Source organism: Strongylocentrotus purpuratus, unplaced genomic scaffold (assembly GCF_000002235.5).
Source record: "Strongylocentrotus purpuratus isolate Spur 01 unplaced genomic scaffold, Spur_5.0 spur5_scaffold_11, whole genome shotgun sequence".
Classification (NCBI taxonomy): domain Eukaryota; kingdom Metazoa; phylum Echinodermata; class Echinoidea; order Camarodonta; family Strongylocentrotidae; genus Strongylocentrotus; species Strongylocentrotus purpuratus.
The window spans coordinates 11,411,131-11,436,546 of record NW_022145596.1 but is presented as its reverse complement, the minus strand read 5'-3'; the positions used below and the strand labels follow the sequence as shown (position 1 = coordinate 11,436,546).

Here is a 25,416-nt window from a genome sequence, read left to right as displayed (position 1 = left end):
GGCCTATTGTCATAGAATTTACCCATTTTAAAATCCTATTGATTTCTTTTCTTGTTTTTTTTTATGAAGCTAACAGGTCATAGTTTGAGTTTCATGTGAAGAATAAGTGAAGAGACAGAGACTGTTAATTTTCATCCTATAAACACACCTTTCTTTGTTTTCCCATTATCTAATTAGGACCTGGTCTTGCCTTCGTGGCCTACCCTGAAGCTCTGTCTAGACTGCCGTTTCCTCAGCTCTGGGCCTTTCTCTTCTTCTTCATGCTAATGACACTAGGATTAGACAGCGAGGTAAGGACCTTGGGGCCAGGGCTGGTATTACAGTTTTCTCCCTTGTTTGTAAGGTTATGAGACATGTACATGCCTGGATGCGACTTAAAGTGTACCGTAAATCTCCGTGTATAAGACACACTTTTTTGCCGCTGAAAAAAATTTAAGTCGGGGGTGCGTTTAATGTTATCCTTTATTTCATAAGTATATCCTTAACAGGTACAAAAAAAACACAAAAAAATTAAGTTATTTCGATTTATGCCCCTCCACCTGGCGCTATGCCTGGCAATGTCTCCCAGCTCAGTAATCAGTATGTTGACTCACCACTCGGAAACTAAAACAACACTCAAATTTGTCTGTAATCTTGGTTTGAAAGTAATCTTTCTAATGGATCTCAATATATAGTTTATAATAACAATTCCTCAGATTTTTCTTCTATTACACACGGCGTACCACAAGGTTCTATCCTAGGTACTCTACTGTTTATACACAGGTGCGTCTTATACACAGAGATTTACGGTATATACCAATCACCAGAACATATTTTGCTCTTGATGTAAGGGGTTCCATATGATATATGTACAAATATATACAAAATATGAACTTCAAATATTACTTCTACAAAGACATATAATATTCTATGTGAGTGCGTAAAATGTGTTTTACGCACTCACATAAAATATATAGGGCCCGCATGGAATCCAGGACTGACTTGGGTCATAAGTTTATCCTTAACCGTTTACCTACAGATTGTAAGGGGTGTCGTCTGAGAAATAGATATCCTGCCTTTGTTGCCTGTGTGGTAACCATGAAAGCAACCCACTGTAATTATTGATTCATGTGGATTTTGTGCAGTTTACTGTAAGTGGAGGGTGTTGGATATACTTCCCAAGATAAATATGTTGAAGGGAAATAGTTGAAGGATGCATCCGACCTTTAAACGTTCACAACTATTTTCTGACAAACTGAAAAAAAGAGAGGATACAAGTGGTGTGATACTTGTTTGGGATACGAGAAGTCTGTACTGGGGTTCAACTCCTGGATAGGCTACTATGTTATGATCATTGTTTACTCGCTACATAGCTACATGTAGAATATAAAGAGAAATACACAACAGAAAGGATGACATCTCAGATGCTGATTGTTGCTTACCGGTATATGAATTTACAACGACAAAACTCTATTCTCTGCCCCAGACTTTGGAGGATTCTTGTAACACTATCACAATAGTCTGAAACATATATAGAAAAGCTTTGATATGTATATTTCTAATACATAGCTCCAACATCTTTATGTTTGCTTTGAGAATGCATAATTTGATACAAAAACCTTTTGGTTGACTCAATTATTGATACATAATATATATGGAATTTACATATATGCAAATGGTATGTACCACCTTTTGACTATAACCTTTGTTTACTGTAATTATGAAGCGCCAGGGGTGTCAAGTCTGACAGATATGAGTGGTATACAAGAATCCACTATTATTAAATTTGGTGGTGATCTATTGTTAACAATATTATTGAGAAGGGCATCAGAGCAGAAAGGAAGGAAGCAGTTGTCTAACATACACATGGTCAAGGCCAACAAATGTGGAAAACTCATTAGAGTTCAAAGAACTGCTGGAATTGCAGCTGGTTCAAATTAAAGTGTAAACATTTTGATACACTCAGGTGTAGTAAATTGATACCTAGTAGGAATTTATTCATTAAATGCTTTTAGCACCTTAGGGGAGTTGGGATATCTAAGAAAGCCAGAATATATTGCTTTGTGAGTACCTTGAGAATCCTGTGGGATGCTGGGTACACGTGCCAAATAAATGTAGCTAGAATTAGTTATAATTATTATTATGGTAAATTTAAGAATAGATGTGGGAAAATATATCTGACCAAAACTCAGTGGCCCGAATTCACAAAGCAAGGTTTGAGCTCAGATCAAGGTTTGAGCTCAAACCTCCTTTTGTTCTTTACAAACCAGGTTTGTAAAAAACGTGTAAAACGCGTCATTTGACGTACGAAAACCAAGGTTTGTCGACAAACCTACTTTGTGAATTCGAGCCATAATGTTCAGGTTTGTAACTTTGTATAAGCCCCCAATAGAAATCTTATAAATCTTGTTGGTTTTCAGTGATTATTAGCAAGATACTCCTTTTCATACTCTTACGGTGCTGTCTTCCAAAGTGGAGAATTTAAAAATGAGAGGTGAACAATTATTCAGAGCCCAAGTGCTGATCTAGATATCAAGTTATTGTTTATGCATCTTATTTCAAGGAAAGATTTAAGAAATGCATCGATCTGTTTACCAAAGATAAAGGCTGTTTTTGATATCGTGTTGACCCTTGCTTTAAACATACATGACCTTTAATTTATAGAAGTTCAAAATTCTCTGAAGGTCTAAATTAATCAGAGTTTTGGCCTCAAATTTGCAATATTCACTGAAGGAGTATGAATAAAAGCACAAAATGCCCCCCCCCCCCCAATTGCCAGTTTGTAGGCCTATGTACATGAAAAAAGTGATTATAAATTACACACTGCATTGCCAATTTAGAGACTGATACTGATTTTCAATTAATTCATTCTTATTCGTGATTGGCACTGAATGGCACTGCAACAGAAAGGAAACAGAAATGAGCTCAAAGTTTCTTTAATTATTTCCTTATTTTACTTCTCTCTTGAATGCAATGCACTGTATTCTGGATCTAAAGACACTGCTGATCATTGCCAGAAATGTTACTTAAGTTGACACTGAATTTCAGGTTTAAATTGGGTCAGGTGAACAAAGTCCAGAGCTCAAGATCAGAGTACTTATCAACACTTAATATTGAGATCTGAGGTACAACCCACTTTGTACCTGAACTAGTTTCTATATCATTCAGCTTGAAATCAAGATTGAATCTGTCATTCATTGCAATATTCGAGGCAACAATTAAATTTAATCCCAGCCTCCCCCAAAATAACTTTTCTTTATTCATTTCTCAATCAGTGACAACATTTTGGGGATTTATTTGTAGATATACTCATATTGTGGAGTAAAAGAAGCACATATATGCATGTAGTTATATGATTATAATTCAAACAATCAAAATACCTGTGCATAATGTCATGACATGAAAGCCTTTATCTGGTTGGTTGTCTGGTACATTCTTTGGCAGCAATTACTCTGCATTTGATATCCAAATACTAGTTAACCACATTTTAAACTTTTTCAACTCCAACCCAGGACCTATCTATACCTTTTTCAATTCAATTTAATCTAGTTCAAATATTTTTATTTCCATAACTCAATAAACACAGAGAAAATGCTAACATAAATTTAATATCAAATGACATTTGCAATATGACATAGAAAGTGAAACTTTTATTTGTAGTTAAACCATTATATTAAACGTTGATAGATATTCAAAGCATTTAGGATACAAAGTATATAGGCATATCATAAATAACATCTTTTATGAATTTAGTAGTGGCATATTTGTATAGGCTAGATAAGTAGACAATTGAAACACAATGACATATCAGATGGAAGGACGAAAAGTCCAGATACGGGCAAGGACAATGATAAAGACAAGAAAAAGGACAAGGGCAAAGACAAAAACAAAGACAAAAACAAAGATAAAAACAAAGATAAAAACAAAGATAAAAACAAAGATAAAAACAAAGATAAAAACAAAGACAAAAACAAAGATAAAAACAAAGATAAAAACAAAGATAAAAACAAAGATAAAAACAAAGATAAAAACAAAGACAAAAACAAAGATAAAAACAAAGATAAAAACAAAGATAAAAACAAAGATAAAAACAAAGATAAAAACAAAGATAAAAACAAAGACAAAAACAAAGACAAAAACAAATATAAAAACAAAGACTAGGAAAAGGGCAAAGACAGAAACAAGGACTATAGGGCATAGATAATAATGGGAGAAAGACGTAGGGAGAGAAAGAACATTGGGGATACCTTAGCCTAACCATAGAAAGAAAAAAATAATAATACAAAAATGAGAGATATAATCATGTGACGCAAAATATTTTGGCGACAATAGTCACAGTTGAGTAATTGGCATTAAGCCAAAACAGAAGAAGAAGAAGAAGATATCTGCCTGTAATTGTTATGTTGAAAATGATGTTTCCCCTTTCTCTTAGTGTATTTCTTTTCTGCACTTGCCAAATAATGTAATAATAACAATAACAAGCCATTATTGTATAGCGCATAACACATTACATAAGCATGTCCCTATGTGCTTGGAAAGAAAAAGAAATAAAAGCAAAGAGAATATATGTTATTGGGTTCCTTTTATCTGTTTAATATTTGGAATAAGTGTGTTTTAAGGGCAGACTTCAACTTATCTTTTTCTAAGAGGGTCAAAAAGGCTATTCAATTAAGCAGCCTGCCATGGGCAAATGAACGCTCACTATCGTTTTTTGTCATGTTAAGAAGATCGATAAAGACATTCTTTTTACATGATCGAAGATCTGTTGTTGGTCAGTTTGCATTGAGTAATTCATGTAAATAATAGCTAGGGAGCCATTCATAAGCTGATAACAGTATCTTGGATTACACAATAATTTAAATAGCCACTACCAAAAAAGTCTGATAGCACATCTATCTACTTTAATAGCCACTTTTTCTTTTTAACTTGGGTAGTCTTATAGACAGGTTTGACTGGTTTGAAGTATAAATCTGATTTCCTAATAGTTGTCTTCCATCTTCCTTTTTTTTCCAGTTTGTGACACTCGAGACGTGCATTACTGCCTTTGTGGATGAATTCAAGGATGACTACCCTTTTCTCAACAAACACAGGTTCTTTGTGGTTCTAGGGACTTGCATAGGCATGTTGCTGATAGGGCTTCCTTTAACAATGCAGGTATGTACATCAAATTAGCTTTAAAGTCTTCAAAGATTTAACCTCTTCTTTCTACTGTTAAGTTTATGAACGAATACCATGTCTATAGGCACATCATGAAAAGACTTACAATGATCAGATTCTAGATTTGATTTTTGATTGTATTATTGGAGTTGGAAACTAGCTTTCAATAACTTTAATAGGAATGAACTTAATTCAATCAATGCCCTTCTAGGTTTAAACAAAACACTGCAAAAAGGAACTAGGGACCATTTGCTTTAAAAAAAAGAAAGAAAAGACAAACACCATGAACAGTGATGCTCAGTATTGATTAAAAAGAAAAACTTACTTTTTCAAGCATTTCCGCTTTTCTTTACTATTCTTCTGTAGCAAAGTAGGATCACAAATGCATTAAAAATGTTCTGACAGTGAAAAAAAAAGGTTCTAACCAAAGTTGTGATATTAATTATTTTTCTATTTTCTTTCTTGAAGGGAGGAGTGTATGTCTTTGAGCTTTTCAATTGGTATTCTGCAGGCTTCACACCAATGATAATAGTACTGTTTGAGGTCTGTGCTATGTTAATCTACGGTAAGTGCACTGCTTTCCTTCCTATGTTTCAACCCTACTATATGGGATTTAGGAACATAGAGGTACATGATACAGTCAAACCTGTCTATAGCAACCGCCCAAGGGAAACACAAAAAGAGGTCTTTGTAGACAGGTTCCTTTAGTACATGCTTCAATGAGAAACCATTTTCAAGGGAAACAAAAAATGTGGTCTTTGTAGACAGGTGGCCACTAAAGCAGGTTTGACTGTACATGTACATTTAAAGGTGTCCATACAAAACAGGGTTGTGGGATAGGGATCGACGTTGCAACTGATTAAGGGGTAGCGGAATAGTGTTTGAGCAGCATCGGGTGTTGAAATGTAGGTAAACATTATGAGTCATGCATGTGAGACATAAGATCAACATTCCTATTATCTGACGCAAGTATGTTCCAGCACTTACATTTTCCATTGCCCCTACGTTGCTTCACCATAGTGTTCCCACACCCCTGTATTCTGACACTTGTATCGTTGAATATCTGTATGTTTCAAATGTCAAAATTTGGACTGCATGTTAGAAGTAATTTCCTGAACAGCTTAGCAAATATATAAAATATATTAATTATAATATATTAATTATATATAAATAGAGGGTGAAAAGGGCGTATAAATATTAGGGGTATAGCTAGATCAAGAATTTTGGTTTTAACTAGGTGAATTCATTCTTGTTCGTACAACACAAGGATGTGGCTAAATTGGGGGGGGGGGTTTAATTGCTACGAGCATCCTGCAGCCCCTCACCCAGCCCGGTTCGAATCCCACCGCGGCACTATCCTTTGGCAAGACATTGATCTACATTTGCCACACTCCACCCAGGTGAAGTAAATGGGGACCGGTAGGAAGTAATTCCTTGAATGCTGTGAGCACCGACATCGGTAGCCTAGCAGAGCCGGAGTAATATTGGAGCGCTTTGAGCACCCTGCAGGGTGGATATGTGCGCTGTATAAATATCCAATATTATTATTATTATTATTATTATTAGATAAAAAAGGAAATAATGAAATGAGGATAACAAATGATGAAGTGATTGTTATTGTTATCTTCTTCTCGTGCTTAGGTGGTAATAGATTCATGAAGGACTTGTCTTACATGTTTGGTGCCGTGCCTGTACCATACTGGTGGTTCTTCAATTGGTTTATTGTGACTCCCATTATCATCACGGTGAGTACCTCAACATATATCTGTGTCTTAGCTACTCTGTTATGATATAACCACTGCATCAATGCTATGACAAATATTCTCTTCACCAGTGAATTGTGTCCTTTAAGTCACTCATAGGGGAAACAGATATACCTGGGGGGTATTTCACAAAGACTAAGATTGACTTTAAGTTGGACTTAAGTATGGCAGGCTGTTCATGCCACTGTTTGCTCTCACCATTTATTGGCATTGGTCTCTCAAGGGACGTACAAATCATAGTGAAAAATCTACAGAATTTACATTTTTTGATAATTCATTATTGAAGGAAAAAATATTATCTAAAGATCATAATGATGAGAGCAACCAGTGGCATGAAAGGCCTGCCATATCTAAGTCCAACTCAAAGTCGATATTAGTCTTTGTGAAACACTCCCCAGGGGAGTGTTTCAAAGTTTTGTTACGTATGAGCACTACCCCAGTACCATATGACAAAGTTGCTCAGTACAATGATTTCAGTAGCTTTTATAAATTATTGTAACTCATTATTGATATGCTTTGTAACAAGATTCATGACACAGAGACCTGTACCAGACTGTCGGATGTCAAATGTTGAGTCCTAAATAATGCATTTTAATTGTCTCATTGTTAAATTAGGAGTGAAATATATTCACTGGAAGTAGACTCCACAATGCATGAACCTGTTGCTGTTGTAGGAGAAGTTTAAGTATATTGTACATGGAATTCTTTTGTGGGACTTACCACCCACCACACTGAAGTGATTAAAAACATTGATAAAACATCCTCGGCAAAAGTTTCAAAATTTTCTCTGTTAATTTTCATCATTTCCAATATGTTGTTACATTCCTTGTGAAATGAGATATTGTGGAAACAGATAATCTATCTATCTATCTGTCTATCTATCTGTCTATCTATCTGTCTATCTATCTACCTATCTACCTTTCTATCTATCTATCTATCTATCTATCTCTACCTATCTATATCTATATCTATCTATCTATCTATCTATCTATCTATCTATCTACCTTTCTATCTATCTATCTATCTCTACCTATTTATATCTATCTATCTATCTATCTATCTATCTATCTACCTTTCTATCTATCTATCTATCTCTACCTATCTATATCTATCTATCTATCTATCTACCTTTCTATCTATCTATCTATCTCTACCTATCTATATCTATCTATCTATCTATCTATCTATCTAGCTATCTATCTATCTATCTAGCTATCTAATCTATCTATCTATCCCCACAGGTTATCATGGTCTTTGGCTTTGTAGACCAGGTCCCAGCATATTATGATGATTACATCTTCCCAGGTTGGGCCCAGGGTGTCGGATGGGCGCTGACCATGTCCTCAATCTCTTTAATATTCATATACGCTATCTACATTGTCATCAGGCAAAAGGGCTCACTTATACAGGTAAGAGGATGGTGACAATGATAAAAGTAATAGTAATAGTAATGATGCTAATGATGATGATGATGATGATGATGATGATGATGATGATGACGATGGTGATGGTGACGATGATGATATTGATGATGATGATAATAATGATGATGATGATGATAGTAATGACGATGATAATAATAATGATATACTACTACTACTAATGATGATGATGATGATGATGATACTAATAATGATGCTAATGATGATGATGATGATGATGATAATAATAATGATGCGAGAAATAATAGTTATGATGATAATGATAATACAGATGATGATAATAATGATGATGATGATGGTGATGAAACAGGTTGTACAGGATTACATCTTGACCTGTAGCAGTCTATTGATCTGATCTGATCAGACTGACCTGACAAACGTTAATACTTCCCCATTTATTAAGTGCTCAATAAATTCAACGATGTCTAGTGCTTTACAGTTATATAAAAATACCCTGGACATTAGATTCAGGCTAGCTTGCATACAGTGAATGCACATATTCTACACTCCTTTAGAAGCTAGCATTCCGGGCCAGGCGCCATTTTACAGAAGTCTTAGCAATGTATCATTTAGTAGTTCGTTAAACAATGCAATTTTTTTACCCTTCCCTCATTAAAAACATTATACCTCATTTTCTCCCTTTCTTTGCTATTCAGCGTTTGAGAGTATTGGTGCGTTCTTCCGACAAATGGGGACCTGCTCTGGCCAAGAACAGGGAGCTATGTGGGTACAAGCCAATGCCAGTCTCGGGTACTGCCAATATAGAGTTAAAGAAATTCAAAGACGTTGAAAATGCCTGAGACCTTAATTGGCTTCCAATAAAATTGACAAAATATCCAGTTTTGTGGGTTTATTGATGCCTTTCTACAAGGTGTAAATATACTTCTAAATGACCACACAGATTCATGTACAAGTTTTTATATATATTCTATTGAGCTACTTGTTCTTATTATGGGTTCGTTACTTCTCACTGACTAATCAAAATCGAATCTCGTCCTATGGACAATCTTAGTGCTACGTTCTTGATGATTTAACTCTTGCTGCGCAGGAGAAGTTGACATTTTATGGAAAATAATGATGAAGAACAAGTTTGAAATTTGCTGATCTTCTACATGTTGCCATTTTCCAAAGTGTTATATAATAACCACCAAAGAAAAAGAAGAAAGAAAAAGGAGAAATAGTCTTCCATTTTAAAGCAAAGTAATATTAGAATGATTTTTTTGATCCATTTTATTCAAGATTTCCACATAATTAGCAGTATACCATTATGTTACATGTATATCCTTCCATTGCAGGGAAATTGACTAAGCGCCATGAGCACCGAAAGGTGGACCTGTGCGCTATACAAGTAGCCACTATTATTATTATTATTATTATTATTATTATTATTATTATTATTATTATTGTTGTAATGAAACACAGTAGAAAGCGCAACAAAGGACTTTCGCATATTCATTGGGCACTGTGGTGTAAGGTTCAGAAATCTGAAATGTATTGCATATATACATCATCATAAAAAAGCTGCCACATATTTTTTTGTCCACGTCCTACCTGACGAGCCTTTAGGTTGGAATAGTTACAGGGGGGCATGGGGGACATATGCCCACCTACCAGGCCCCATCGAATAGGAAATGGCGGGAGATCGAAGTTAAAAGGAGATGATGAGCACCTTTCCTGTGCATCCTTCCTCTGATTAATGGTCATGTTAATTTAATATGAAAAGGCACATGCTTATATTGAGAAAAAAAATGATATAATTTACAATATGTAGAAAGAGAAGATGACCTGAATTTATTATTATTATATATATATGTTACTTGGACGGGTAGAGCATTCGTTTATATATATTCACTGGAATGTTCCTCGATATGTGAGGCCTGATGTTGTCACTTTATATTGAAAGGGGTAATGCACGTTCATTAGCAGATTTTGAAATGACCCCCTAATTGTGGATTTTCATTAACACTTTCTACAAAAAAAATGATCCCTTTATGTGTATAAACAGGTACAAAATGGGCTTGAATATAACCCTATTTGGGACTGATTGAGTACCAGTACAAATTTTGACTATTTATTTATACAAATAAACCAAAAATGGTGGAGGTATACCATGACATACAGGTAATGAAATTCCTTGAGTTTTAAATATTCACTTTATTTTTGTACTTTAAAGAAAACATAAGTTTTGAATGGAGTTCCTTATTAAAAATCTACATGCTTTGGTACCGGTGTGGCTACATAAATTGTACTATTCAGGTGGAAACAGTAATAACTTTAATATCAGTAGTCTTTTTTTTGTGATGTATCTGACAACATTTTGCATTATGATTTTTGTTATAAATAAATTTGTATAAGTGCTTATGGACTACATGAAATTTTAAAAAAGCAAGTGGAACAGGAATAACTTATCACGCCATTGTTTCTTTCCGTACGATGTGTCTTACCAAATTTCTATAATACAAATAAATTGGGAATGTTTCCATTTATGTTGGAAATAATTTTTGCATTTTTGTGAAACATTTTCAAGTGCTTGATTTGTCTCATATTGAGATAAGGAAAGGACCAAGATTTTTGTTTTTTTGTGAACATAAATATCTGGCATTAATGAAGTTGATTTGATCCACTGCCATTCAGTATATATCGTCTGTACAAAGCCAAAGAGCCTTAACTCTGTATCAAAACGTTTTTTTTCTTTTTTGTGAACATAAATATTTGGCATTAATGAAGTTGATTTGATCCACTGCCATTCAGTACATATCGTCTGTCCAAAGCCAAAAGGGCATTAACTCATTATTGGAAAGGATTATGATTTGTTGAGAATTTGCTTGGTGTATTAAGTGTAGAATTTGGTTTTTGGTCAATTAACTGGCATAAGAGCTTTAATTTTAGCATACCAGTCAAAGGAGGAATTTCCCCTCCTGTGTACCATGTAACTTTGGCAGTGTATTTGCTTGTATCAACTTTGTTGGGTTTTTTTCCTTTGACTTTACATATGATTTAATTTGTGATATAGTTTGAATATGCTGCAACATTTACAAGCCTTGTACAGTTATCAAATCAGTGCTTCCTACAAATGCTCTTGAATGCAACCCTTGAATGTAACAGCATAGTACTACCCTTCTTGCTTTCATCAGATGAGATGGAAACACTCAATTAAATCTTATGAAAAATAGGTACAGTATTATATACCTCTGCATCGTTTCACAAAATGGTCATAAATGCATGGTAAATTGTACGCATTTCAATTGGATGTCAGCAACTTGTACTTACAACTACTTTGTGAAATGCTACCCAGAAGGATAAATCAAAATGATATTTTTACAGAAATATTGCAATTTTCAGAATTTGTCTTTCAGTCATGCACATCAGTATGCAACTTTTGGAGTTGGCATGATGTATCAAGCTAGTAGCAAAATTATTGCAATAGATAAACTCTCTCTGAAATCAAGATTATTTGAATGTGCCACTTGTATGATACAAGCAATAACACGGGCCAATAACTACGGTACCCATTATTGACTGGGGACCAATCACGGTGGAATATTTGCTATGTTTGGGATTTCATGACAGTATATGTGTGTGTATATGATTTTAAACATTTTCAGCTTCAAATATAACTTCAGTAATATTGTATCAAATTATGCTCTAAATAGCAATTTATGAGTAGATCAGTGATCTATGATAGCATTCTCATCTTGATTTTTTTTGGTGATTTTAGTGTACCGTATAAATATAAATCATATTTTTAGGTAATTGGTTCTCTGTAGGAAGTTGTAACTGTGGTAGAATAAATCATAATCGGCAAATCGGCAAATAATCATAATCAAGTGTGTGTTGAAATACAATTGTAATCAACAAATAGGACTCTATTTTTCAATATTCTATTTACCCAGAAACAAAGTCTGTCGAGTGACGTACACGACGGACGTGTAAAATATCACAATACATGAAATATTATACCTCTCCTCATTATCACTTGACGGACATGTGCGCTATATAAGAAGCCATTATTATTATTATGTCGCATTTTCTTTTGTCGTGTAACCAGTGGATGTACAGTATCTTTATCTAGAAGAACGAGGTGCAATCGTAGCCGAAGCATTAATGTATGCTCTATTTTCCAGACATATATTTAAAAAGAGATACTTCAAGCTTGTATAATTTGTTGATACACCGAATATGGGTAATAAATTTATGCTTTGTAGAATTTACTAATTAAACAATTGACAACTCTATTAAAATGTTTATTTTAAATATTGTTGAAACTACTGCTTTCTGCATTTTTTTCAATATTAAATTATTTGTCTGGCAATTTGGAATACAAATGAATTACAAGAGGTTCATTAAGATGTATGTGATATTTTGTGTTCAGTGATTCATGTGAGAGTTGGTTCTAGGACACCTACCCCCTGGACAACCACCCTCCGGATAACCACCCCAAGGATAACCACACTCTAGGACAACTATCCAACGGGGTAGTTGTGCGGGGGATATGGTAGTCCACGTCCTGGACGATTTTTATTGATGCGCAACCCCCTCACATAACCAACAGATGGGGCAGTCATATTACCGCACCCATTCACTTACTCCAGTGATTCACTTTCCCCGAAAAAAAATCATGTGCGTATGTATGTGTGTGCTATGGGGTGTGCACTCAATTAACCAGACGATAGCGAAATCGTGCACAACGGTCCAGGGGGTGGACTAGGATGGTGGTTGTTTTAGGGGGTAGGTGTCCAGATACGGTCAGAGTTATACTAGTGAGGTATAGGACTAATAAAAGTATGAAACTGCAAAAAATAACATACATTAATCAAATCAGCAATAATAGTGAATTCCTGTATAGTGGAATTAATTTAGTCCTGCTAGCTAGCACCCATTTACCTCACCTGGGTAGAGTGTGGCAAGTGTAGATGAATGACTTGCTAAAACTAAAAGACATTAGTGTTGCACCAGGATTCGAACAGCGAACCATGTGATCCACAGTCTGGTGACGTATCCATTATACCACAAGAGAGAGAGAGAGAGAGAGAGGGGAAGAGAGAGAGAGAGGGGGGGGGGGGGCAGGGGGAGAGAAAATAAAAAAGGGAAGACAGGAAAGGGAAGAGAGGAAAGACAAGAAAAAATTGAGTGAGAGAAGGGAGAAAGAGAAAATAGAAGGGGCAAGAGAAAAATAGAAGATCGCAAATTTGACAACTCATATTCGATTACACATGTACGTGTACACACTTACGCATGAACATATCAATAAAACGACTAGATACTGATAATGCAGTTTTGCAATGCAACTTTTTTTAATCAAACAAGTCATCTTTCCATTCTCCATACCAAGACAGAGCGTGGAGATGTTTGTCTCCATAAGATTGCTTTAATATAGAAGTACCAAATTCTCTGACAGTATTCGTTAACTAAATTCATAGCGATAAGAAAAGACACTAATTCAAAATATCTACCGTACAATCGTACATTACACCAGGGAATTAATATCCATCATTATAAACTGGACCATTCAATATTACATACATAAAATGAAATCCTCAAAATAAACCCATAAAAGTATGAGGACTCGATAGGGGATTAAATAAATAAGGCAAATTACATGTACACAACAAATTCTTGCTTTTTTATGGTGTGAATTACAAAACACAAAAATGTGGATTTCAAACAAGTTTATTTCCTTTTCATTTACAGCGATTGTGCTTTTGACCAATAAATACTAAATAAACCATGAAATACATGAACATATGGACTATAAAATGAGGAGTTCCATCATATTTTGAAAGTAGTTCTGAAGTTGTGTGGCCTCGCTATCATTATGAAAGAACCCTTTTTCTAGTCTTTGTTCCATACAGAGTCATGTCATATTGTTAATAGCAAAATCTTCTTTTAGGCTACATAACGCTTCAATTAAGGTGCGAGTTTCTAAAGCCACTTTTTTAAAACAATATTTAAAGATCAACTTTTAGACCTTTCCCAAATGTTTGCGGTAGAATAATGGCAAGTTATTTGTTTAAATCTATCATGAACATTAACATTGTGCCTCAGTGCATCTGCGTTTCTCTGATGAAATATCATGGTATTGATACAATTTTTTATAGAGTTTTATTAAATATCAAAGACAAACATGTACTTCATTCAATAAACCAACAAACTTGTTGAATAAATGCATACATGGAATGATGTATTTGCTTTCTAAGCACACATACAATAAAGTTAAAAGCTTTAATTATTTACTTCGTTCTAAAGAAGAAATATGTGCATTAAAGGGACTAGGTATCATTGTTCAGATGAGAGAAAATCATGCTAAGGTAGTGACTTCAATGCTGGATGTACAATTAAAGATAATCTGAAAGTTTGAGTGAGAACGGACCATTATTAATGATAAAAATTGTGAAAAACTGATCTGATCGATTCCTGAATTCCCCCAACTACATCATCAGAAGTTTATTAAATTTTAGGAGAATTTATATTATCACAAAGCAATGAATTTGCTCTATATACCATTCCAAACATTTCAGTGTTGAAAGATTTTTTAAAGCCTGTTTTAAGTCACATTTTCATGAAAAACGGTTAGGGAAATTGAAAAATGGTTGGGAGAACTTACTGTTAGAGGGTGTTGCACAGTGATGCCTTCAAAGAAAACCATAAATCTCTCTGTGGTTTGAGCAGTTTTTCAGGATTTTTTGCATGTTAGAGGGTTAGTACAGTAGAAGGAATATAATAAGGTTCATACAAAAATTACAGTTTTTTATCAACCTTTAACGATGTTACCGGTTCATTTTAAAGGGAAATCCAAGGCTTAATCGCTAAATGCTTAAAAGTAGCAGAAAATTCAGATAAGCAGATTGGTAAAGGTTTGAACAAAATTGGACAAACAAAAAGAAAGTGCTTTTTTTCCCCAAAAAGTTCTGTAGCAATCGCTATATGTTATTCAGTAGTCACAGGTTAAAATACTATACCGGTACCGAATACAAGAATCACAATTGAGATGCCTGCAGTGTTTTTTTTAACACTCCCTATTAAAAACAAACAAACAAACAACAAATTAAAACAATTTAAAAAACTTTTGTCTCATGTTGAGTACTTGTTATAAACTGCTATTGAACTGATAAATCTTTACAGGAGATCCTTTCATTGGCAATTGCTCACTCATGACTGATGCATTCTTGTACCTAAACTTGACTTCATTCCGATTATCAGGATATAATTAGGTACATTTTAAATTATTTCACCTCCTTAACAGCTACAATACAAGGCACTTTCATCACATTTGTTCATAAAATAATCAACTTATATATATCGTTAAAAAGAAATCTTCTTTAAAAAAACTGAAACCGCACAGCAGTTATTTCATGTACTTCATCAAAATAAAACTATTTCCAGGAACATTCATCATTTTTTGTAATACTTCATTGTAAGTCTTTGTTCTTCAGATCAGCACAACCTTTCACACAAAGTAAACAACGAAATTATAGAAAGCAAAAAAATCTAGACACATATCTAAATACAGAAAACGCACAACAGATAATCAGGAATGCATTATAACCAAAGCAAATGCAAATGATGAAAAATATATACCGGTAGCTATATTTCGATTCACTGTTCAACACTCATTCAGCTACTTTTCACTTTCAGAAGCAAGCAGAAATGCTTCACACATTTGACATAATTACATTTGTTTAAAAGAAATTATAAATTAAAATATACAGAAGCACAAGTACACATTGAAGAATAAAAATTATTACTGATATGTATAGTGTTCCCAACAAGACATGTTTATCAAAAGACAGAATAATATACTGTATTATTCAAGTCCTAAAATGAAGGACAAGGCATGTCTACACACCACACAACCATTTTATTTTTGCCGTCTTCCAGACTCGTACTGATTGCTGCCAATCCCTAAAATGCCACATTAAGTCACGATATGTTCCTTTGGATATAACTGAATTAACAAAATATCAATATAGTTGTAAATCCAGATATTGGTATACTACTTACTGTACCACAAAGAAGCCACATTAATTGGAACTTCTCGTAAACTTAACCACACAGTCAAGATTGAAGCCTGATGCCCCTTCCCTCACAAGTAAAGCAAGAATGATGAAAGAATAAATATCTTCACTCCCGATCTACAGGAATGTTTACCGTTACGAACAAAAATATGACCACAAACATGGAGAAAAAAAACCCCAATAGCAACCATGTATATCACGAGCTGTAACAGTCGGAACTTTCCAGTTTGTTTGCCACACAGAAATCCAGCTTCAGCGTATGTACTCGGTAAATGTCTGAATGCGCAACTACCTGTACAAGAACATGTAAGTTTCTTTATAAGAAATACCAAATGGTTACAAATATGAAAAAGACAATTTACACATGTAAATGTACATGTATTATGTTGCAGTCACACTTTATAGGAAAGCTAATTAAAGTCTACACTTATAGCTAATTAATTATTGTTATTTTCCATTTTTATCAATTCCACCCATATATACCTTCACAAAAAATGAAGAAAAAAAACTAGATATATGCACCTGGAAACTACAATTACTATCACCATATAATTTCTTAAAAGCTAAGTCATGATATATCTAAAATTGCCCCTCTAAATTGAACAAATAAACTAAGAATAATGTTTATATTAAGTGGGAGAAATTCTTCCTCATCTCACATAAAAAAATATGAATTTGGTTATAAATAAAAGCACATCAGCCTTTATAATTCTGCTAGGCAATATCTAATACATCTAAAAATGAACCGTAATGTATTTCAGTTAATGTAGAGTCTACATATGAAAACAAAAAAGACTAACTATCGGTACCAGTATATGTACATCACCATACAAACGGGAGTCCCTATGTTGAATGGTCTGTGCTTTTAAGATTTGTAAATAAATATTAGCTAGTATGTTATTCTTCTTGTTATGCATTATGTTTGCACCTTTGGGTGGGGGGGGGGGGGTAGGGTCACATGTTATTTGCACAAACTCCACGCTCGGTAGATCTATAACAGGTTGTTAACAAAACAGACATTATCACACATTAAATATTGCTGAAATAAGAGTACTTTGATTATATAAGGCATCCATTTTGTTCTCAGTTCTTTTTCATGTGATTTATAATGGGCAGGTGTTAATATTTAGCCCCTCTTCTTAAAAATTCCTTCAGACTACTGTTTTACAGCTGTGTTCAAGAGTCTCACATTTGATGTGTTGGGTGGACAGCCCTTTACTACACCACTGCAAACAGTAAGCACCATATGACACCAATCATACCTCAAGAACTACTCCAAATCAACTTAAATCCAACCGATAACCCCATAAAATCTTATTTCCCCCATACAGCATATCCCTCAATCCTTCTTTCTCCTTTTCTCTTCAATTTTTCACAAACTATCTGCTTGCCAATATGAGTTGTTTCCGCAACAGAAATTTAACAATATAACTTCATTGTGATTTGCTATAAACAAAAACACCCCCAAATGTGTTCAATTCGAGTCAATTATCAAAAGTGTATTGCATACAAATGTACCACACTAAAAGGTACATGTATAAATGAAGAATAATGGAAAAGCGCTTTTCTATAAACAAAATAATCTTGATGCATACAAGTCATGTACATCGCGTTACATTCCTGTGTCCAATGGTCTTTGTAACTTAAAAAAATAAGAGGACTATCGTATTGATATGTCAAATAAAACTTGTGTATAGTCATTAATGTACCTCTACAATCTTTCTAGTTATTTTTAGTTTAGATAAATAATCAACAATGGCAGATGTTGAAAAATAAATTAAAATTATGAAATAGACAATAATTCCCCAGAGAAATCAAAGCAGCATTAATTTTCCTTATGGCAGGCATATCGCTACTACAATAACCAGGCAGCTACATTTTCACCAGTATGTTTTTAATTTTTGTTGAACGATTCCATGTCAACTTTCTACACAAAGTACTTATCTATCATCTAAGTAAATAGCAGTACTCTACAAGGAAAAAAGAAGAAGGACAGGACAAATTAGTCAACTCTCTAATGGTGAACTCTCCATTCTCAAAAAAAATATGTCTAGCTTTCATAGAGACAGAGCTGCATCTTTTTGACGACATTCAGGCCAGTCCCAGTCGTAATGAAATGGATCTGATTTACAGACTTCTGTAAAATTTAATCTGATACACACACATGCAAATCTTCACATACATGTACATACTTTCTGAGGCTATGAAAAGATGTGCAGTAATGATGACTAGATAGATGACTATCAAATATGACAATAAACAGGGTTTTTTTTTAAACAGAAGAAAAGAAAATGGTACATAGGTACATGTATTTTTTATAAATGTAATGTTTCCTGGGAGAAATTTCAATCGTTTAAACATATTTGTGGCTTATACTCCGTAAATAAGATTGATTGATAGATCTGTAATTGAAAAACAAGTCGGTATTACATGTACATGTATGTCTTTAAAAAGAAAGAAAAAGAAAGAATGAAATACAGAAATAGGTCAGATGCTAATGCCTTTTTTATTTAAATGTCAATAGCATTTTTATTCATGACGCACACACGAGTCTATTTTATAGAAACTTACTTAATACATGTATCTAGTTAAGTCATTAACAATTCTTTTTGGTCCATTTGATCTGAAGAGGCCTACAATTCCTATTTCAGGTACAGGACCTCTTATACATTCCGATGCGATTGGGTCTCTTGCTCTATTGGCTCCTTCCGGTCGTTGATAGTAATGTTGAGTGTTAAACGTCCAGGCTGGAGGCTAGGCTTTACTACCATCTAAGACGCACGTCTTGCGCAAACAAGGCCAAGAATGATATTTTTTACATGTAGTCCCTCGCATTCAAATCTACATTGGCATCCAACACCAGCTTTCAACCACTGGAGATCAGGCGGTCATTGTTTATTCCCAGTAAGCATCCATGGATGCAGATCAAGCAACACTGTCCCATGTATTGAAAATTGTGTCGAACACATACATGTACATCATAGTCCCATGGGTTTGATATCGTGCTGGACAGCCATCAACTAGTTTTAACCTTGTCTGGTTTATTGCCCTTTCGTATGAGGCGTAACCGAGACTTCTTTTTCGACCTCTCTGCTAGATCGCCCTCGTTGGACGAAACATTATCCTCGTCTTTTGATGACAACGATCCCATCTTTTTCAGCTGTTCTGTATTTTGAAATGAAAAAAAGAAAAGAAGACAGAAATGAATGTTTAAGTTCATCATTATGAGCAGAAAGGGGATTGACTAAAGGTGGACATTAACCTCTTGCAGCCGATTCTATTAGAACTTTCCCTGGACTTCCACCAAGATAATTTGGAAATGTAGGACCCATGCCTATAATCTGGACTATTATCCATCATAATAGGGTAAATACCCTGAAATGAGCTTTTATCGTACCAGGACTAACTTCCAGTTGCAGTTATTCTAGATGGATGGTTAGTGGTTCCCGGTTTAATATTCAATCAATAGGAAGACAGTTCTTACCATTAATTGCCCTCTGCATAATATCAAATGTAAATAATTAAATAATCAATTGTATGTTGTAAAGAGCATTTTGTGTATGAAAGCAAGCAATTACTGCACTGCACATGTATGACTTCATATACATATGAAAATACCAGATTGTAAATACATATGTGATGGGTATATTGCACAGCTCGTTGGAAGGCCTTTTTTATTCTTAAAAAGAAATGTTTTGGTATGCCTGAGATTGGTTTGATTAGAAAGAAAATTCCATTTATTTTTCACATGTTATGAAATATATTTCAGTTAGCACGATGTTAAATGGTTGTCAGCATCTGTATGTTATTGATTATTATCATCATTATTACGATCATATAATAAGAAAGAGAGAGAGAGAGAGAGAGAGAGAGAGAGAAGAAAAAAACAGAAAGAGAGAGAAAGAAAGAGAAAGAGAGAAAGAGAAAGAGAGAGAAAGAGAAAGACAGACAGAGAGAGAGAGAGAGAGAGAGAGAGAGAGAAAGAAAGAGAGAGAAAGAAAGAGAGAGATAGAATGTGAGATAGAGACCAAGTATTAAACCATCACACTGATCTCAAATTGTAATGCTTGACATCACAAAAATAATTTCAAAAGTTAGCAGGAAATCCATGTACATTTTTTCCCAAAACAAATACACCATTTAATACAGCACTTCTAAATACCCAGCTACCTAGCTACAGTCCGACATCCATGCAACTTTGACACCAAAACTACTATCACTATTGAAACATGAACCATTTTACAAATAAAATGTGTTGGGGGGCCATTCCTATGAATTTTATGCTCTGTACTTCATGTTCTTCGCTAAAAATCAAATCATGCAACTCAACTAACACTCTACTAAGCACTGCTACAGATAATTCTATGTATTGCAAGCAATGTATGGTTGTGATTAGTTGTGAGTTGTGACATTGAGAAAAAAACACTATGAGATTCATGAGCGGAATAGGATATGTCTAGGGTCAATGCTGCAACTTGAAGAATAGGATATGTCTAGGGTCAATGCTGCAACTTGAAGAATAGGATATGTCTAGGGTCAATGCTGCAACTTGAAGAATAGGATATGTCTAGGGTCATGCTGCAACTTGAACAACAGTTTGCATATGGTTTATAGCCAACTATGAAAGTTTTGGCAAAGTTACCATCAATGGTAAGTTTTATGCAACAGGCCCAGGTTGGACTGTCATATTAATATTTAATATACAGCAGGTGCTAAAAGGGTTATCCATAAAGCTTCCTACTCAAGTCCCTTCCTACTCAAATCAAGTTTTATTGACAACAACTCAACTCCAATCAAAAGGCAAACTCCTGTCAAGTATTTCAGGCAACTACCATAAAACCAAGAAAGGTGAAAAATTATGCCAAGTCAGAATCTCTAGATGTCGGCATGTCTAGAACATTGATAGAGACAATGTAACTAAGCTTTGTATTTCTATATATATATTACCAGTGTTAAAACTTTCTTTCTGCATTTCTTTCTTCCTCTCTTTCTTTCTTTCTTTCTTTCTTTCAAAGGAACTCTCTATGAATTTCTGTAGAATAAATTTAATTTCCTAAAGGATTATACTGTCATTACCCCCCTGAGCTCACTCATTTTACACAACCATGATTTGGATGTTATTCTTGCTGTTCTACATGTATATATATATATATATATATATATATATATATACACTGTAAATGTTGGGAAAAATTCTCATATGCTGTTTTATTTATATATGGGAATTTATGGGAATACAGATTTTTGGCATTAGTATGAGGAATAAATCAACAACACTGCAAACAAATCGAAACAAGCACAGCATTCCACACAATCGTTAGTAATGTATGTAATTTTACACAGTTAAAACTATACTACAGAGTGGTATTTTAAGATCTGAAGCAGCATTTTGAGAATATTTTGAGAAAATTTGGAATATACATCCTGCTAGAAATGTACATGACCACCTGGAAGTTCATCATGCAGGTCTACACTTGTACATGAAGCTGGAAGGAAAAGGTCTGTAGTAAACCAACCTTTCCTATCCTTAGAATATATAATGTTAATTTTGTTTAAGGTTGAAAAAGGGACAATTAGTAGTGTTATAGACATGGATGCAGAGACAAGCATGACCCATATTCATTCGGTATCTATTCTCGTAATATCAAGCGTCTAGGGAAAGCAGGCTGGGGTACTGAACTCAAAAATCATTCTTCGTCATGACTAAAAAACAAGATGCTTTTATCTGACTGTTCTCTTCAAGGTTAAAAGCAAGAGATAAGCGTCTGAGCTGCCTCCTACCAACCTCTCCTTTTCTTTGTAATATCTTTCCAGTTGACAACACGGGAAGCGGGTTTTATATCCACAGCCCCTGCCTCCGCAACCAGCGACTGGTGGGACCCCAGGGTGGAGAGGGTGGTATCGGAACGAGAGGCATGCAAGACACGCTGATTAGCATTGGCGGAGGAGAGTGGGGCTGAGGGTAGAGGGTAGGAGGAATCGAAGGACTTTCTCTGGAGGAGCATCAAGGGGTGCGTGGAGGAGCGGTAGGGGTGCGAGAATGACCTGTTTGATCGATGAGGAGGCATGCCATGAGAGAGAGATGGAGGAGGTTGATGGTGTGAGGAGATGAGAGGTTTAGAGGCAGAAGCAGCGATGGTGTTAGGGTTAGTAGAGGTAGTGGTGGTGGTGGTGATAGGGTGAGGAGAGGTGACCATGCCTTGTGACGGGGATGTTGGAAAGGATGATGATGGAGAATGTGATGACGTCGCTCCCTGCTGGCTGGAATGCTGGCTGCCAAATGATGCGTTGCTAGGCAACGAACCGGAGGACTCGTGGGATGACATCCTTTCAAAGCTGCTGTAAACAAAGAAAGAGGACATAGAGAGGTAAATATATATTTGAGAAATTTGCCAACCTTCATAATCATGACGTAAATTGTATCTTTATCAGTATCATTGTCCTGGAGTCTGGAGTCAAGGGGGTGTTTCACAAAGATCACAAGTCAAACTTAACTCTAAGTTGGACTTAAACACTATGGAGAGCCATTTGTAGCCTTGAAATTAAATATATTCAAAAGAAAGTATTTAAGTCTTTTCATAAATTCCACATCGAGAACATGAAATCTCCTTGAAAACAGAAAATATGAAAGATTTGAATCAACATTTTATGCCTTTTAAAATAACTTTTACAAAAATATTTTCAAAGATGCTAACGGCTTTCCATAATTGTTAAGTCCAACTTAGAGATAAGTTCAACTTGGGATCTTTGTGAAACACCCTCCATGTCTAGGAGGAAAAATGTTAATTACATTTCATTTTAGCATTAGGCCTCAGGTAGTCTAGGGCAAGAATAAGACATCACCCAACTGAGAGTGATCAAAATACATTACTTGTATATAGTCACTGGCATATTGGATAGGCATCTTATCTAAAACTTTTGGCTCAGAATCTTCCTTTAGAGAATCAAAATGGAATTCTAATATTTCATATCCCTTTATAAATGCATATCTTCAGGTTGTGGCATTGACGTAAATCAGAAGTTGAACAATGTCCGCAAAAAAAGGTAAGGTCTCATTAATGAAATACCTTTACCATCAATGTGGTGACTTTTAGTGTAATAAAAAAAGATCCTTTACTGACAGATAGACTGATGTTTCCATTATCGGGATACTTCATTTAATATCCTGAATAGAACTACATTCAATGTCCCCAAAAGAACTAAACAGACATGATTATATTCACCTGTCTCCTCCTAAGATGTACTTGGATCCATTGCTGCCAGATGCACTGCCGTTCCCGTTGACACTCGGTCCCATTCCCGACGCAGAGCTGCTACCTGCTACTGAGGCAGCGCTGCTACCAGCTCCAAACTGCTGCTGCTGCTGCACTATCTGTGCTTGCTGGTGCTGCGGAGGCTGCTGGTAGTGCGTCCGGTGAATCACCTGTGAGCCCGACATGGACCCTAGACTCTGCTGACTCCCGGAGCGCTGCTGGTGAGCCATGCGGCGGAACTCTTGGCTGGTGTTGCGTGGCATAGGCAAGGCTGAAAGGGAGGAGTAGGTGGGTGGAAGAGGAGCAGGAGGGACCAAGGATAGGATAGGTGGTGTTAGGAAACATTAATTTTCTTTTCAATAAAATGGCTGAAGCAATTACAAATTGGTGGCATTTAAGGGATATTTTGTGCAAACTGCTACACATGAATATTATCTGAACCTTAAGCACTAAACAAATACACAAGATACTTCATAATGACAATGGCTGTGGCTAGCATATTTAGGGGTATAACATTGGCAGATATTGGATGATGCTTCATTAAACTGCACATGCATGAAGACACAATTGGCTCTACTGAATTCTATATTATTTTCCATCAGATTATCTATTGCTGAATAGTTCATCAATGCATTGAGAAACTTTCAGACCAGATAAATCCATCCTAAATCCAATGCTGCATACACGGTCGGTGATCTTCAAACATGAGAAGGACTTAAGGTTTTTTCCAGAGGCCACATGCAAAGGGTTTCATCCTACCTTGTTTCATGGCCCCATATGATGGCTGCTGTTGTGGCATTGGTGGCATGTTCTCTTCAACTTCATCTAGACCCATTGGAGGATTGTTCTCTGCCACATGAGCCATGCTGCCAATCACAGATCCAGCACTGGATAGGGAACCTGCGGCAGAAGAGGCAAAGGAAGGACAGAGACGGTTACATACGACATCGAAAGAAAGGAAATTACATTGAATGAAGTTCAATGAAATGGAAGGTCCACATAACATAGAAATTCAGTCGTGCAGACTTTCTCTCTAGTTGTTGGAAAATCTACAAGACTGGAAGACCTTTGGTCTAGTAAATGTTCTTTCCTTCTTGTGAACTTCCCTGCTAACCCCCGTAAGTTCCACTGGCTCAGAGGTTTTTAGTGGCTTGCACCTTCACTCTCATGGACCTTCAATAGTAACCTAGAGGAGTCTCGTGATGAAAGTACATTTTTTTTTAAATGAATGTTTCAATTAGTTAACATTTTAGTAGTCCCCACAAAACAAGTAGCCTACAAGTATTAAGATCAAAGAGAATAATAAATGTCAGCACCGACTGTGAACCTTTTAGTTTAAGAAGAGTGTTTGTAGAAGAAGCGATAGGATTGCCAGGAAAGGCAGAGTTACATGAGCAGCAATCATCACCATAAGCAATCAAAATGCATACTGTTAATTACCACATGACATAGCATCATAGACAGTACAGAAATTGTTTTGGTAGGGGATTATAAGTTAAGAACATTCACCTCCACAAAGAAAATTAGAAGCCAGAGTAGCTTAACCTTACAACTCTTTAATCATTGGTTACAATCCGTATTTAGTGAGCAATACCTGCTTGCTCGTAGCGGTGTGATATTGTGAATATCCTGCATGTGCAAGGTGTTTCCTACTAATTTATAAAAAAAATCAATGTGCATTTTCAAACTATTTAATTTTCACTTCAACTATGTGAAGTTCTTATGCAGAGAATCATTTGTTTTCATGGACTCATTCATCAACATTATTGAATTATTACCCATGCCTTGTTCACACACCATACATTAA

The 25,416-nt window shown here is 35.3% G+C and overlaps 2 protein-coding genes across 6 annotated transcripts in view; one reads left to right on the top strand and one right to left on the bottom strand.

Annotated features, from left to right (window-relative positions):
- Positions 1 to 12,666, top strand: part of LOC587709 (sodium- and chloride-dependent glycine transporter 1) — a 46,171-nt gene extending 33,505 nt beyond the window's left edge. Inside the window, exons 9-14 of the mRNA XM_030980644.1 lie at positions 178 to 290; positions 4,993 to 5,133; positions 5,605 to 5,701; positions 6,778 to 6,881; positions 8,141 to 8,308; positions 8,998 to 12,666. Of these exons, the coding sequence (XP_030836504.1) occupies positions 178 to 290; positions 4,993 to 5,133; positions 5,605 to 5,701; positions 6,778 to 6,881; positions 8,141 to 8,308; positions 8,998 to 9,141 (767 nt within the window). The 3' untranslated portion in view covers positions 9,142 to 12,666. The remainder of the gene's footprint in view (positions 1 to 177; positions 291 to 4,992; positions 5,134 to 5,604; positions 5,702 to 6,777; positions 6,882 to 8,140; positions 8,309 to 8,997) is intronic.
- A 6,173-nt stretch (positions 12,667 to 18,839) lies between these two features.
- The window catches only part of LOC581356 (stromal interaction molecule 1), a 50,434-nt gene continuing 43,857 nt past the window's right edge, over positions 18,840 to 25,416 (bottom strand). For 3 of the 5 annotated variants that reach the window (XM_030980639.1, XM_030980638.1, XM_030980641.1), the window contains 4 exons: positions 24,369 to 24,509; positions 23,580 to 23,880; positions 22,142 to 22,695; positions 18,840 to 19,521 (listed from right to left, as the gene is read on the bottom strand). In XM_030980639.1, the coding sequence (XP_030836499.1) occupies positions 19,373 to 19,521; positions 22,142 to 22,695; positions 23,580 to 23,880; positions 24,369 to 24,509 (1,145 nt within the window). In that variant the 3' untranslated portion in view covers positions 18,840 to 19,372. The remainder of the gene's footprint in view (positions 19,522 to 22,141; positions 22,696 to 23,579; positions 23,881 to 24,368; positions 24,510 to 25,416) is intronic. The other 2 variants (XM_030980640.1, XM_030980643.1) reach the window with 2 other exon arrangements.